Source organism: Perca flavescens, chromosome 5 (assembly GCF_004354835.1).
Source record: "Perca flavescens isolate YP-PL-M2 chromosome 5, PFLA_1.0, whole genome shotgun sequence".
Classification (NCBI taxonomy): Eukaryota; Metazoa; Chordata; class Actinopteri; order Perciformes; family Percidae; genus Perca; species Perca flavescens.
In genome coordinates this window covers 16,625,831-16,639,624 of record NC_041335.1, presented here as the reverse complement: position 1 = coordinate 16,639,624, position 13,794 = coordinate 16,625,831, and the positions used below count along the sequence as shown (strand labels likewise).

General features: G+C 46.9%; 2 protein-coding genes across 2 annotated transcripts in view; one reads left to right on the top strand and one right to left on the bottom strand.

Moving 5' to 3' along the window:
* Positions 1-829: 829 nt before the first annotated feature.
* riok2 (RIO kinase 2 (yeast)) lies at positions 830-6,156 on the bottom strand. Its single transcript, XM_028577990.1, has 10 exons — positions 5,938-6,156; positions 5,652-5,790; positions 5,433-5,549; positions 4,833-5,008; positions 4,610-4,698; positions 4,302-4,493; positions 4,111-4,203; positions 3,423-3,830; positions 3,073-3,172; positions 830-1,278 (listed from the first exon to the last, which is right to left on the bottom strand). The coding sequence occupies exons 1-10, from the start codon at positions 6,001-6,003 to the stop codon at positions 1,117-1,119; spliced, it is 1,542 nt and encodes a 513-aa protein (XP_028433791.1). The 5' UTR covers positions 6,004-6,156; the 3' UTR covers positions 830-1,116.
* A 388-nt stretch (positions 6,157-6,544) lies between these two features.
* Positions 6,545-13,794, top strand: part of rgmb (repulsive guidance molecule BMP co-receptor b) — a 75,871-nt gene continuing 68,621 nt past the window's right edge. The window contains exon 1 of the mRNA XM_028578119.1: positions 6,545-6,578. The gene's annotated coding sequence lies outside the window, so the exon portion shown is untranslated. The remainder of the gene's footprint in view (positions 6,579-13,794) is intronic.

Below are 13,794 nucleotides of genomic sequence, written 5' to 3'. Positions count from 1 at the left end.
GATATATACATTTTTGTCTGTGGAAAGATATATTACTGGATGCTTCTTTTATATGAAATACCCTCAGTGCCCAGTGTGTTAGGGACAATTCTACCAAAGTGTCTAAGATGTGTGGGGGTGGTATACTTTTGACTTCACACACTAATTTGAGCCCACGGAGGCCAGGGTCTCTGTGCTCCATTCACCCGCTTCAATATGAATGGCCATTGTTCCAAGTCTGAATTCACCCGCTCTCTGAAAGCCTCTTACATATAAATGAACCAAATTCTCAGAAAGTTTTGGTTTCTTAGCTCCAAAGTCCTTTCTCATCGGTTACATGTCATGTCTCAGTTGAATCGTGGACAGAGCGAAGGAATATGTGTGCATTTCATGCTGAATGTATTGCTGCGTTCTGGAGAATGTTATGTTCCCACATGCTTGGGTCACTCTTCACTTTTGTGATTGGTTGCTGGGAGGGTGGATGTAGCTATCTATTCAAACCACCAGAATAGTTGGGAGACCTTTGAACCACAGGAGTTTAGCATAAAACGAAAGCTCTTCATGAACTTGCATTCGGTTTGATTCTTAAATCCACATTAGTCACTCTGTCAGCAATACACCCAGAATGAACTTGAAACTACAATAATGGAAACACTTACTCAAAAGGTTTCTGTCTTTTGTAGCCATCTTGGAAGTTGATATGCGAGTATCAACTTAAAAGAATGAGCTCACTTGACTAGCAAGCATGTTAAGCACAGGTGCATATAATTTCCTGAAAGAAACAAATGTTAATTTTGCTTATTTCCTAAACCAGTCTTTTCATCAAACAGAGAAAAACACACATTTTGAGTAATGTTTAAAATGATTTAATTATCAAACATACAGGTTTATTATAAGCAGTCGATATTTACATTAGACTGGATGCTGATCTTGATAGTTCACTACTGCTGCTGAATACATAGTTTGTTTTCACTCTTCTCTCGTGTATTGTAACAGTACGGCGCAGTTGAGTTGTTTTTTTCATCAACTATGATGTGTTTACAACTTTTCAGACAGAGCAGAGGAACAATGCAGCATGCATGTTAACCATACAAAATCAAATGTTGACATGAATTCTGTCTATCTCTGCAGTCCCATTTATCCCCAGAAAGAGGCGGTCTCCATACTAGATTTGATGTTATCTTGGTTTTCTCTTCTGGATTTGGTCACCAAGTTGGCTTCTCCCTTCTGCAGACGTCTCCTCTGTGCAGTCTTCTGTTGTTTGGTGAGCTGCCTCCGCACCTTCTGACGGACTACCTCCTGCAGCACACAAAAACGACAGCAGGTTACTACAGACGAATGCACGGCAGACATAACAGTATCTTGACATGTACCCATCATATTCTTTGACGAACTGCAACACAATGTGGAAGCTCTTTAGCAACACCTACAGGACATTTCAGGTTTAGTCAAAACGGTGTACTAGGATTGCTACAATGTCTGGTGAAATGTCCAAACTTCCAAGTGATCACCTTAGAGTGTTAGTATTTTGTAACGGTACTGTATTAGGGCCCTATCTTGCAACCAGCACAATTGACTTTGTACACCGACGCATGTATCATTCCTATTTTTCACCCGACGCACAGCAGACTTTTCCCTCCACAGACTCACATCGGTAAATTAGGGAATGAACTTGCGCTCCCGGGGGCGATTCAGCAAAAAGAGGAGGCATGTTCAGTGGCGCGTTATTCAGATGCTATTTTAAGGGCGCACGCTTGACCGTAATGTAGAGTGTGCACACCGCGCATACACTTTGCTTCTCTCATCTCACGGACCCAGCAGTTCCCATTTTTTTGTTGTTTTACACATTTCCATGAATCATGGATGTGTTGATGAAAAAAATGAGGAAATATTAGAGGACCTAAGGAGATGGGATGTTGAACTGCATGTGCCGATGCCACTTGACCCAAATGCCCCAGCATTTCTCCGATTGGTTTACAGAGGTGGGTAGTAACGAGTTACATTTACTCCGTTACATTTACTTGAGTACGTTTTTGAAAAGATTATACTTGTAGGAGCAGTTTTAAGTCTCTAGACTTTTTACTTCAGTAGATTTGTGAAGAAGAAACTGTACTCTTACTCCGCTACATTAGGCTACAATGAGCTCATTACTTTTCTTTTTACCTCTTTACGGGTCATTGTTTTTTATCCTCCCCCGCGTACGCCTCATTTTAATGTTTTATTTTGACAGAGAGAGAGAGACTTCCGCTAAAGGCTCTATCATGTGACTGTGTTTCACCAATCAAACGTAGTTGTGCAGTCTTCGTCACGTGACCATACTCTCTCAGCAGCGGGACGGGTTAGCTTTACTATCGTAGCAAAACAATGTCAGAATCAACCGTCGGCAATGCAGACACAGACGAGGAGGAACACCCCTGGCCTCATATTGAAAGCATGTTTACCTTAGTCAAAGTGCGAAACAGCAGCTACATTACCTTGTTCTAGTTCTACCTGCAGAGCCTGGTAAAAAAAGTATAAAGGTTTGGAAATTTGTGTTACTTGTGCTTATTTATTTTTTATTTATTATTGATTTTATTTTTTAAGTACTTGAATTTACCTGGATTATTTTAATTCAAGATTTTTTTTTTATTAATTTATTTTAATTTATTTAATTTATTGGATGAACTATAATTTGCCTAAAGATGATTATTTTGTATTTTTGTCTGTCTGATTGAATGCTTGTGTAAAAAAATAAATCAGACGTTACTCAACAGTTACTCAGTCCTTGAGCACTTTTTTACTCTTACTCAAGTAATTATTTGGATGACTACTTTTTATTTTTACTTGAGTACAATTTTTGGCTACTCCACCCACCTCTGTTGGTTTATTGCACGTTATACCCAAACCACACCTATGAGTAATGTAGCTACTTCAGACCAGCCCATTTTAGATTTGCGTCGGGCGCAAGAGTCATTTATCCCGCCCACAAAGCTACTTGCGTTTGATAATTGCGTTTCAGATTGTTAAAATAGGGCCCTTAGTGTCCTTCACTCTCACATTGACCCTTGTATAATACATGAACTGCAGACAGCTGTGTGTCTGTGTTTTACTTACTGGTGGTATGGTAGAGCAGCTCCCTATACTGCCCATTGTACCCTCACTGTCTGTCCTCATCCTCCTGTGTTCTGCCATATGTAGAAGACTGTCTGAGTCTCTGCAGGAGAAAACAAATCAATTGCTATTATGGCACATTTTACAGCAAAAATAAACAACAAAACAGTAATTCAGTGTTGGGGTGTAATTTGCATATTTTTAACCACCTTGCTTAATTTGACACAAGTGATGCTATAGTTTAGTCAAATGTATCGACCATTTCTCAAGATACCAGGCATTTGTATTCACAGACCTAGAATTATTTGTTGACTCAGCTACAGGTGGTTATGTTAACTTTCCATTGTGTTTACCTGAAGGGTTTGAATTCTTTGTTGGAGGCGGAAAGGTCTGCCAGCTCTGGACACTCATCCTCTGCCTCATTCATCTCTTCCTCCAAGTTCTTGTCTTCATCACTTCTGCCAGTAGATGTCGCAGTTCCTTTTTGTTCTTCCCCTTTTTCACTCTCGTTCTCCTTATCTTGTATGTCTGCATGTGAGTCGCTGACTTTAAGTCCTTCCAGTTCCAGCATTGCATGCTTATATTCCTCCATGTCCACACACTCTTTTTCTACCTCTTCATCTGTGGTCTCTTCGTCATCACCCTCCTCTTCGTCATCTTCCTCTTCCTCAGGTCCGGCTGGGTGTAGCAACGCAGCATCTCTCTCCAGATCCTTGGTGAAGCCACTAGCTGAGACTTCGACATCTAGAGAATAAGACCGCCTGTAGGAATAAACCGTGAAAACAAATCAGGTTTTTAAATAAATGTAGAAAAGACAATTACCATAGAAAAATATACTTTTTCTTAATGTTGGGACAAATGTTGAACTAAGTACAAGTAAATAAAATCAAGTTGTTCCATTTCACAGGGCAGACAACATAAGAAGTTTTGGTCATGGTCACTAAAAAAAAAGCTTACAGACATCTAAAAAATAAGCCCAACACATTTTTATTGTATTTGAAGGAGTTTTATTGCCACTGAATCATGAATATGAGCAGTTACCTGATATCTTTGAAGGTTGGGAAGACCGCGCTCTCGTAATTGTATCGTTTGGCAAAGAAATCTTTGATACATTTGACATCTCGGTCAAAATACCTATAAAACACAGTCAGGAAAAGGGAATAATGGATACATCTTTTTGCTTGTTTTATTAATTTTAGGTTCTTATTTATTTTTATAACAGAGACACCAACCACTCAGCATTAGGATGTGAGGTGGACACCATTTGAGGGAAGTCAATCATAGTTATGTGGTCCTGGTCGTCCAGCATGAGGTTGAACTCGTTAAAGTCTCCATGAATCAGGCCGTGATTGGCCAGTTTGACTATGAGCTCCATGAACTCATTGTACAGTGCAGGTGGATCCTGCAGCTCATGCACCTGATACCTGGAAGACATCACACAAACAATAAACACAAATTATATAAGGAACAGAGAGTAGGAAAGTGTGCTATTGCTATTGTATTATATAAAGCAAGCAAGAAGGATGGCTTGTTTACATACAGTGGATATCCATTGATGAACTCCATCACTACAGCATGTCTGTTATAGTCCACAGGTTTGGGAACAGGAAATCCCCGATCATACAACGCCTGAAAATTAGGAGATGACTCAAAAGATGCACCAGACAAAACTGGATTCCTACTGCCCATCTTATGAATTGCTAAGTGACATTTTTCTTTTTATACCACATAACTTAAATAATTTGTCTGATTTGTACCATTACCTTCATGTAGGCAAACTCCTTCATGGCAGAAAGGCGAGAGAGGTAGAGCCAGGAAATGCTTTTCCTGTGTTGGTGGTAATCTCTCTTGTTCTTCAGGTTCCTGAAGGAGGTACGACCCAATCTGTGAAGCTTCAGCGCGTACTGCTCGTTGTTTGGGCTCGCCACAATATATATATCTACAGGATGTGACCACAAACACATATTTCTATGAACATTAAAGTTTCTGACCTCGACTAAGCAGCCTGGAAACCTGACAGAGAACAGATGTTATTTACATCAACATGTAGAGAATCATTACACAAACTACAGTCTTTTGAAACACTACAGTTAAATAGACATCTCAGCATTTCTTTATGGTTATGGGTAAGAAGAAGAAAAAACAAAATCACAACAGGACTGAAAATAGTTCAATATTATTTGAAACTGTATTTCTATGAGATGAATCTGTATATACATATTAAAGACTTGACTTTGCTGGTGTGAAGCTTATTATGGTATATACTGTGCATATCAATGATAACAAACTCGTTGCATGCCATTGATTCTAACCGAATCACGCATGCCAAACGAGAGATGGCTATGTGAATGTTTTTTTCTTACCTGACTCTTTGCCCACACCCATCTGGTTGCCAACTGAAATGATCACCTCTCTGGAACACAACGTCTTCAGAGCCAAGTAGTCATATCCTCCGTTATTCAACCTGTAACCCTGCACAGCTGAAATCCACATACACACGCAGCATTAGAAGAATAACCTACATGTGCCATCTCTGATAAGACTAGTGAGGGTTCAGGAAGCATTCCTGTGTGTTTTCTTACTCTTGTTGCGTTCATAGGCCACAAGTTTGTGTTTGACAAGCTCTCTGAGGATCTTGTTGCAGCCGCCGTGTTTGAGGCTAGCGATGGACGACAGGAGACTCACTGGGACAATCTCATGGTTCTTCATCCCCATCTCAACCTGTGTTTATTCACATGAAGAAACAAGAATAGATCATTAAAGTGCTGAAATATATGACAAACCGAGTCCGACCAAAGCTAGCCTAGCACAGGCCAATTAGCTAGCTAGCTATATGGCACAGCACAAAACAGTTAGCTTGCTACTTACCGCTGTGAGGACTCGGAAGTCATCTCGAGATAAGTACCTCAACACCACGACATTCAGCTTCCCCATGTTTTCAACCGGATAACAAACAGTTAGCGAGTGTGTTTAGAATAGTATTACTGGTACTTCTTAGGCTCAGTAGTCCACATTTTTAGTAAACACACGTGCAAGGCGGAAGTTCGAGGAACGGAGAAACGTCACTTCAGGTTTACCAAAGAATTTCTAATATAGACCGGCTTTGGGTTTACGTTCGACATCATCTTGACGTACCAATACCACACGGTAATACAACACACAAGAGTTTACACAACATACGTTAACAATGTTTCAGCGTAAATAATAATAATAATGAAATTGAATAATAAAACAACACATAGCATTATCATTAACATCACATAAGCATGGATGTATAAAAAAGGGGGATGTTTACTACCACCTAGTGGTAAAGTGGTGAAATAGTAGGCCTAAACGTGTAAGGGGGCACAGCTTGTAAGGACCATAGACAGTATATAATGGACCAATAGACCCCGTTGCTCTGGACGGAGACCAGTGAAGGCTATTAGAAGCACTTTTCCGGTGATGGCCAGCTTTACTGCGCAGCCTCCAACTGAGAGAATGTGACGTGAGCAACGTGTCTGAAAGTTGTAAGTCTTCTGGTAGCTGTGCCAAGAGAAATCTCAATCATTCCCAATCTTACAGATACGGAGACTGTAGGTGTATGTAAGGAGATAACATGGGCACAGGCTAATTATTGATCACTAACATGCTAGTTAACATTAGTAATTAAACCTAAACATCTCATGTAAATCGAAACTGCCTGCGAGCTTCTCCTGTACTATACGGTAATTCCTCTACTATGCGACAGTAAATCACTTGGTTATGACACAATCGTTAGCTTATTTTTACAAAAACGTCTGCTACGGAGCCATAACGTGAGGTACAAGGTAATGAAGCCTTTTATACATTGTCGTGTTTCTTTGGAACTAAACAACGGACAAATAGAGTCTTCAAACAATTCTGATGTAAAGTTATTCGCAGTCAAGTGACGTAAAAAAAAATGGCGGTCAGCGGAATGCTAACAAGAGGTGATGGCCAGTTAGCAACAAAATGGCGCTATGATGGCTCAAGTTCTGAAGCGAAGCTTACCCCCTTGGTAAGGACGCGCTCTGTTTACAAGTGGTCAAGGAAAATAGAAGTATTTCTGTTTTTACTTAATGTCTACTGTGCTCTGTGTCCTGATTTCATGCTAAAAACTATTTTACAGCCTACAGTTTTTTTTAACCTGTTTCCAACTTCAAAAATATTTCTGTAGCTGTTTCAACGCCAGCAATTTTAGGCTTAAAAAAGCATAGGTTTAAATAATAAAAGGAAAGATGGCTGAATTTACTGTCATGTCTTGTAGTCATTATACTGTAGATCAGCAGTGATGTGATTCCAAGAGAAGTTTCCCCTCAGGGACAATAAAATATCTCATATGTTATCATAAAATGAAAGAAATAGTGATGCTACAGGAAACACTGCATAATCCCAGTCAAATGTGAAGGTCAGGTGTGTGTGTGTGCGTGCTGCATGTGTGTGTGTGTTTGTATGTTTGTGTTTGTAAGAGAAAAGGTGTTAAACAGAGATTTACCAACGGTTGCCGTAACAGCTGGATTTTGTGCATTCCATGGGCAGGTATGTTCTGAACAGAGTGTGTGTGCGTGTGTGTGTGTGTGTGTGTGTGTGTGTGTGTTTACTCAGGACTGCCCTGTGACAGACACCACTCTGTTCTGCTGCCAGTACACACACAGGGAGATAGGATGGCAAGGGAGATGGGATGGTGAGGGAGCTAGCCGGGGATAGGATGGTGAGGGAGATAGAATGGTGAGGGAGATAGTGGGGGATAGGATGGTGAGGGATATAGTGGGGGATAGGATGGTGAGGGAGATAGGATGGCAAGGGAGATGGGATGGTGAGGGAGCTATCCGGGGATAGGATGGTGAGGGAGATAGAATGGTGAGGGAGATAGTGGGGGATAGGATGGTGAGGGATATAGTGGGGGGATAGGATTGTGAGGGAGATAGGATGGAGAGGGAGATAGGATGGTGAGGGAGATAGTGGGGGATAGGATGGTGAGGGATATAGTGGGGGAAAGGATGGTGAGGGAGATAGGATGTGAGGGAGATAGTGGGTTATAGGATGGTGAGGGATATAGTGGGGGATAGGATGGAGAGGGAGATAGGATGGAGAGGGAGATAGAATGGTGAGGGAGATAGGATGGTGAGGGATATAGTGGGGGATAAGATGGTGAGGGAGATAAGATGGAGAGGGAGATAGGATGGTGAGGGAGATGGGATGGTGAGGGATATAGCAGGGGATAGGATGGAGAGGGAGATGGGATGGAGAGAGAGATAGGATGGTGAGGGAGATGGGATGGTGAGGGATATAGCGGGGGATAGGATGGTGAGGGAAATAGTATGGTTAGGGAGCTAGTGGGGGATAGGATGGTGAGGAATATAGTGGGGGATAGGATGGAGAGGGAGATAGGATGGTGAGGGAGATAGCGGGAGATAGGATGGTGAGGGAGATAGTGGGGGATAGGATGGTGAGGGGATATAGTGGGGGATAGCATGGTGAGGGAGATAGGATGGAGGGAGATAGGATGGCGAGGGAGATAGTGGGGGATAGGATGGTAAGGGATATAGTGGGTGATAGGATGGTGAGGAAGATGGGATGGTGAGGGAGCTAGGATGGTGAGGGAGATAGGATGGTGAGGGATATAGTGGGGGATAAGATGGTGAGGGAGATAGTATGGTTAGGGAGCTAGTGGGGGATAGGATGGTGAGGGATATAGTGGGGGATAGGATGGAGAGGGAGATGGGATGGAGAGAGAGATAGGATGGTGAGGGAGATGGGATGGTGAGGGATATAGCGGGGGATAGGATGGTGAGGGAAATAGTATGGTTAGGGAGCTAGTGGGGGATAGGATGGTGAGGAATATAGTGGGGGATAGGATGGAGAGGGAGATAGGATGGTGAGGGAGATAGCGGAGATAGGATGGTGAGGGAGATAGTGGGGGATAGGATGGTGAGGGATATAGTGGGGGATAGCATGGTGAGGGAGATAGGATGGAGAGGGAGATAGGATGGCGAGGGAGATAGTGGGGGATAGGATGGTAAGGGATATAGTGGGTGATAGGATGGTGAGGGAGATGGGATGGTGAGGGAGCTAGGATGGTGAGGGATATAGTGGGGGATAGGATGGTGAGGGAGATGGGATGGAGAGGGAGATAGGATGGTGAGGGATATAGTGGGGGATAGGATGGTGAGGGAGATAGTGGGGGATAGGATGGTGAGGGAGATAGGATGGCAAGGGAGATGGGATGGTGAGGGAGCTAGGATGGTGAGGGATATAGTGGGGGATAGGATGGTGAGGGAGATAGGATGGAGAGGGAGATGGGATGGAGAGGGAGATAGGATGGTGAGGGATATAGTGGGGATAGGATGGTGAGGGAGATAGGATGGAGAGGGAGATGGGATGGAGAGGGAGATAGGATGGTGAGGGAGATGGGATGGTGAGGGATATAGCGGGGGATAGGATGGTGAGGGAGATAGTATGGTTAGGGAGCTAGTGGGGGATCGGATGGTGAGGGATATAGTGGGGGATAGGATGGAGAGGGAGATAGGATGGAGAGGGAGATGGGATGGTGAGGGAGATGGGATGGTGAGGGATATAGCGGGGGATAGGATGGTGAGGGAGATAGTATGGTTAGGGAGCTAGTGGGGGATAGGATGGTGAGGAATATAGTGGGGATAGGATGGAGAGGGAGATAGGATGGTGAGGGATATAGTGGGGATAGGATGGTGAGGGAGATAGGATGGAGAGGGATATGGGATGGAGAGGGAGATAGGATGGTGAGGGATATAGCGGGGGATAGGATGGTGAGGGAGATAGTATGGTTAGGGAGCTAGTCGAGGATAGGATGGTGAGGGATATAGTTGGGGATAGGATGGAGAGGGAGATAGGATGGAGAGGGAGATGGGATGGAGAGAAAGATAGGATGGTGAGGGAGATGGGATGGTGAGGGATATAGCGGGGATAGGATGGTGAGGGAGATAGTATGGTTAGGGAGCTAGTGGGGGATAGGATGGTGAGGAATATAGTGGGGGATAGGATGGAGAGGGAGATAGGATGGTGAGGGAGACGGGATGGAGAGAGATAGGATGGTGAGGGAGATGGGATGGCGAGGGAGATAGCGGGGGATAGGATGGTGAGGGAGATAGTGGGGATAGGATGGTGAGGGATATAGTGGGGATAGGATGGTGAGGGAGATAGGATGGAGAGGGAGATAGGATGGTGAGGGAGAAAGTGGGGGATAGGATGGTAAGGGATATAGTGGGTGATAGGATGGTGAGGGAGATAGGATGGAGAGGGAGATAGTGGGGGATAGGATGGTGAGGGATATAGTGGGGGATAGGATGGTGAGGGAGATAGGATGGAGAGGGAGATAGGATGGTGAGGGGAGATAGTGGGGGATGGGATGGTGAGGGATATAGTGGGGGATAGGATGGTGAGGGAGATAGTGGGGATAGGATGGTGAGGGAGATAGGATGGAGGGAGATGGGATGGTGAGGGATATAGTGGGGATAGGATGGTGAGGGAGATAGGATGGAGAGGGAGATGGGATGGAGAGAGAGATAGGATGGTGAGGGATATAGTGGGGGATAGGATGGAGAGGGAGATAGGATGGAGAGAGAGATAGGATGGTGAGGGAGATGAGATGGTGAGGGATAGGGGGGGGATGGTGAGGGAGATAGGATGGAGAGGGAGATAGGATGGTGAGGGAGATAGGATGGTGAGGGAGATGGGATGGTGAGGGAGATGGGATGGAGAGGGAGATAGGATGGTGAGGGAGATGGGATGGTGAGGGATATAGCGGGGGATAGGATGGTGAGGGGGGAGATAGTATGGTTAGGGAGCTAGTGGGGGATAGGATGGTGAGGGATATAGTGGGGGATAGGATGGAGAGGAGATAGGATGGTGAGGGATATAGGGGGATAGGATGGTGAGGGAGATAGGATGGAGAGGGATATGGGATGGAGAGGGAGATGGGATGGTGAGGGATATATGGGGATAGGATGGTGAGGGAGATAGTATGGTTAGGAGGTGAGGATAGGATGGTGAGGAATATAGTGGGGGATGGGATGGAGAGGGAGATAGGATGGAGTGGGGAGAGGGATGGTGAGGGAGACGGGATGGGGGAGAGGATGGTGGAGGGAGATGGGATGGCGGAGGGAGATGGCGGGGGATAGGATGGTGAGGGGGGATGGGTGGGGGATAGGATGGTGAGGGAGAGAGTGGGGGATAGGATGGTGAGGGAGATAGGATGGTGAGGGAGATAGGATGGTGAGGGAGATGGGATGGAGAGAGATAGCGGGAGATAGGATGGTGAGGGAGATAGGATGGTGAGGGAGATAGGATGGAGAGGGAGATAGTGGGGGATGGGATGGTGAGGGAGATGGTGGGGATAGGATGGATGGTGAGGGAGATGAGGATGGTGAGGGGAGATAGAGGGGGATAGGATGGGAGGGGGATGGGGGGGATAGGATGGTGAGGGAGATAGGATGGTGAGGGAGATAGGATGGAGGGAGATGGGGATGGTGAGGGGGATGGGATGGTGAGGAGATGGGGGGGATAGGATGGTGAGGGAGATGGGAGGATGGGGTGAGGAGATGGGATGGTGAGGGGAGATAGGATGGAGGAGGAGATGGTGAGGGATGAGGAGGGGATATAGTGGGGGATAGGATGGTGGGGAGATAGGATATGGTTAGGGAGAGAGTGGGGATGGAGGGAGATGGGATGGTGAGGGATATAGCGGGGGGGATGGGATGGAGAGTGGGGAAATAGGATGGTGAGGGATATAGTGGGGGATAGGATGGTGAGGAGATAGGATGGGAGGGATATGGGATGGAGGAGATAGGATGGTGGGGGATATGGTGGGGGGATAGGATGGTGGGGAGATAGTATGGTTAGGGCTAGTGGGGGATAGGATGGTGAGGAATATAGACAGGGGGATAGGATGGAGAGGAGATAGGATGGAGAGGGAGATGGGATGGGTGGGGGAGACATGGGATGGAGAGATAGGATGGGAGGGGATGGGGGAGATGGGATGGGAGGGGAGAGTGGGGATAGGATGGTGGGGGGAGATGGTGGGGATAGGGGTGGGGGGAGATGGGGGATGGGAGGGAGATAGTGGGGGGGGGAGATAGGATGAGAGGGAGATAGTGGGGATAGGATGGTGAGGAGATAGGATGGAGAGGGAGATAGTGGGGGATAGGATGGTGAGGGAGATAGTGGGGGATAGGATGGTGAGGGGAGATAGGGGGGGATGGGATGGTGGGGGAGGATGGTGGGGATAGGATGGTGGGGAGATAGGATGGTGAGGGGAGATAGTGGGGGATAGGATGGTGAGGGAGATAGTGGGGGGATAGGATGGTGAGGGATAGGATGGTGTAGGGATGGGATGGAGAGGGAGATGGGATGGTGAGGGGAGATAGGGATGGTGAGGGAGATAGTGGGGAGGATAGGATGGTGAGGGAGATAGGATGGTGAGGGATAGGGAGATGGGATGGAGAGTGGAGATAGTGGGGGTGAGGGAGATGGGGATGGTAGGAGGATATGGGGGGATAGGATGGTGAGGGAGATAGGATGGTGAGGGAGATAGTGGGGGATAGGATGGTGAGGGGATATAGGTTGGGATGGAGAGGGATATGGATGGTGGGGATAGGATGGGGGGAGAGGATGGGGAGGGGGATGGGATGGTGGAGATAGTGAGGGATGGATGGGGGGATGGGGATGGTGAGGGGAGATGGGATGGAGGGGAGTGGGATAGGATGGTGGGGAGATGGGATGGTGAGGAGATAGGATGGTGAGGGATATGGGGGGGGGTGAGGGATGGTGGAGGAGATAGTGGGGATAGGATGGAGAGGGGAGATGGGATGGTGAGGGAGATAGGATGGAGAGGGAGATGGGGGGTGATAGGGGATGTGGGGATAGGATGGGGATGGTGGGGGGATGGTGAGGGGGATAGGATGGTGAGGGAGGATGGGGGATGGATGGTGGGGGAGGATGGTGGAGGATATAGATAGGATGGTGAGGAGATAGGATGGAGAGGGGATGGTGGGGGATAGGATGGTGAGGGATATAGTGGGGATGATGGTGGGGAGATAGGATGGTGAGGGGATAGGATGGTGAGGAGAGTGGGGATAGGAGGGATAGGGAGATGGGGGATGGGATGGTGAGGGGAGATGGGATGGTGAGGGAGTGGGGGATGGATGGTGGGGATAGGATGGGGGAGGGGATGGGTGGAGATGGGATGGAGAGGGAGATGGGATGGGAGGGGATGGTGGGGGAGATGGATGGTGGGGGATAGGATGGATGAGGGAGATAGTGGGGGGGGTGAGGGATGTGGGGGGGATAGGTGGGGGAGATGGGAGGAGATAGGATGGTGAGGGAGATGGTGGGGGGATGGTGGGATGGTGGGGGATAGGATGGTGGGGGATAGGATGGTGAGGGAGATAGGACAGGATGGAGGGAGATGGGGATAGGATGGTGGGGAGATGGGGGATGGGATGGTGAGGGAGGGATGGGATGGGGGGGATAGATGGTGAGGGGAGATGGGATGGTGAGGGAGAGGGGGGATAGGATGGTGAGGGAGATAGTGGGGGGATAGGATGGTGAGGGATATAGTGGGGAGGGAGGATGGAGAGGGGAGATGGGATGGAGGGAGGGGAGGATGGTGAGGGAGAGGGGATAGGATGGGGGGATGGTGATAGGATATGAGGGGATATGGTGGGGGATAGGATGGTGAGGGAGATAGGA

Excerpts from the sequence above, each read along its gene's own strand:
- riok2 (XM_028577990.1), bottom strand. The coding sequence starts at position 6,003 with ATGGGGAAGCTGAATGTCGTGGTGTTGAGGTACTTATCTCGAGATGAC. Across the intron at positions 5,550-5,651 it reads GGCCTATGAACGCAACAAGA|CTGTGCAGGGTTACAGGTTG; the intron begins GTAAGAAAACAC and ends TGTGGATTTCAG. Across the intron at positions 5,009-5,432 it reads GGGTGTGGGCAAAGAGTCAG|ATATATATATTGTGGCGAGC; the intron begins GTAAGAAAAAAA and ends CACATCCTGTAG.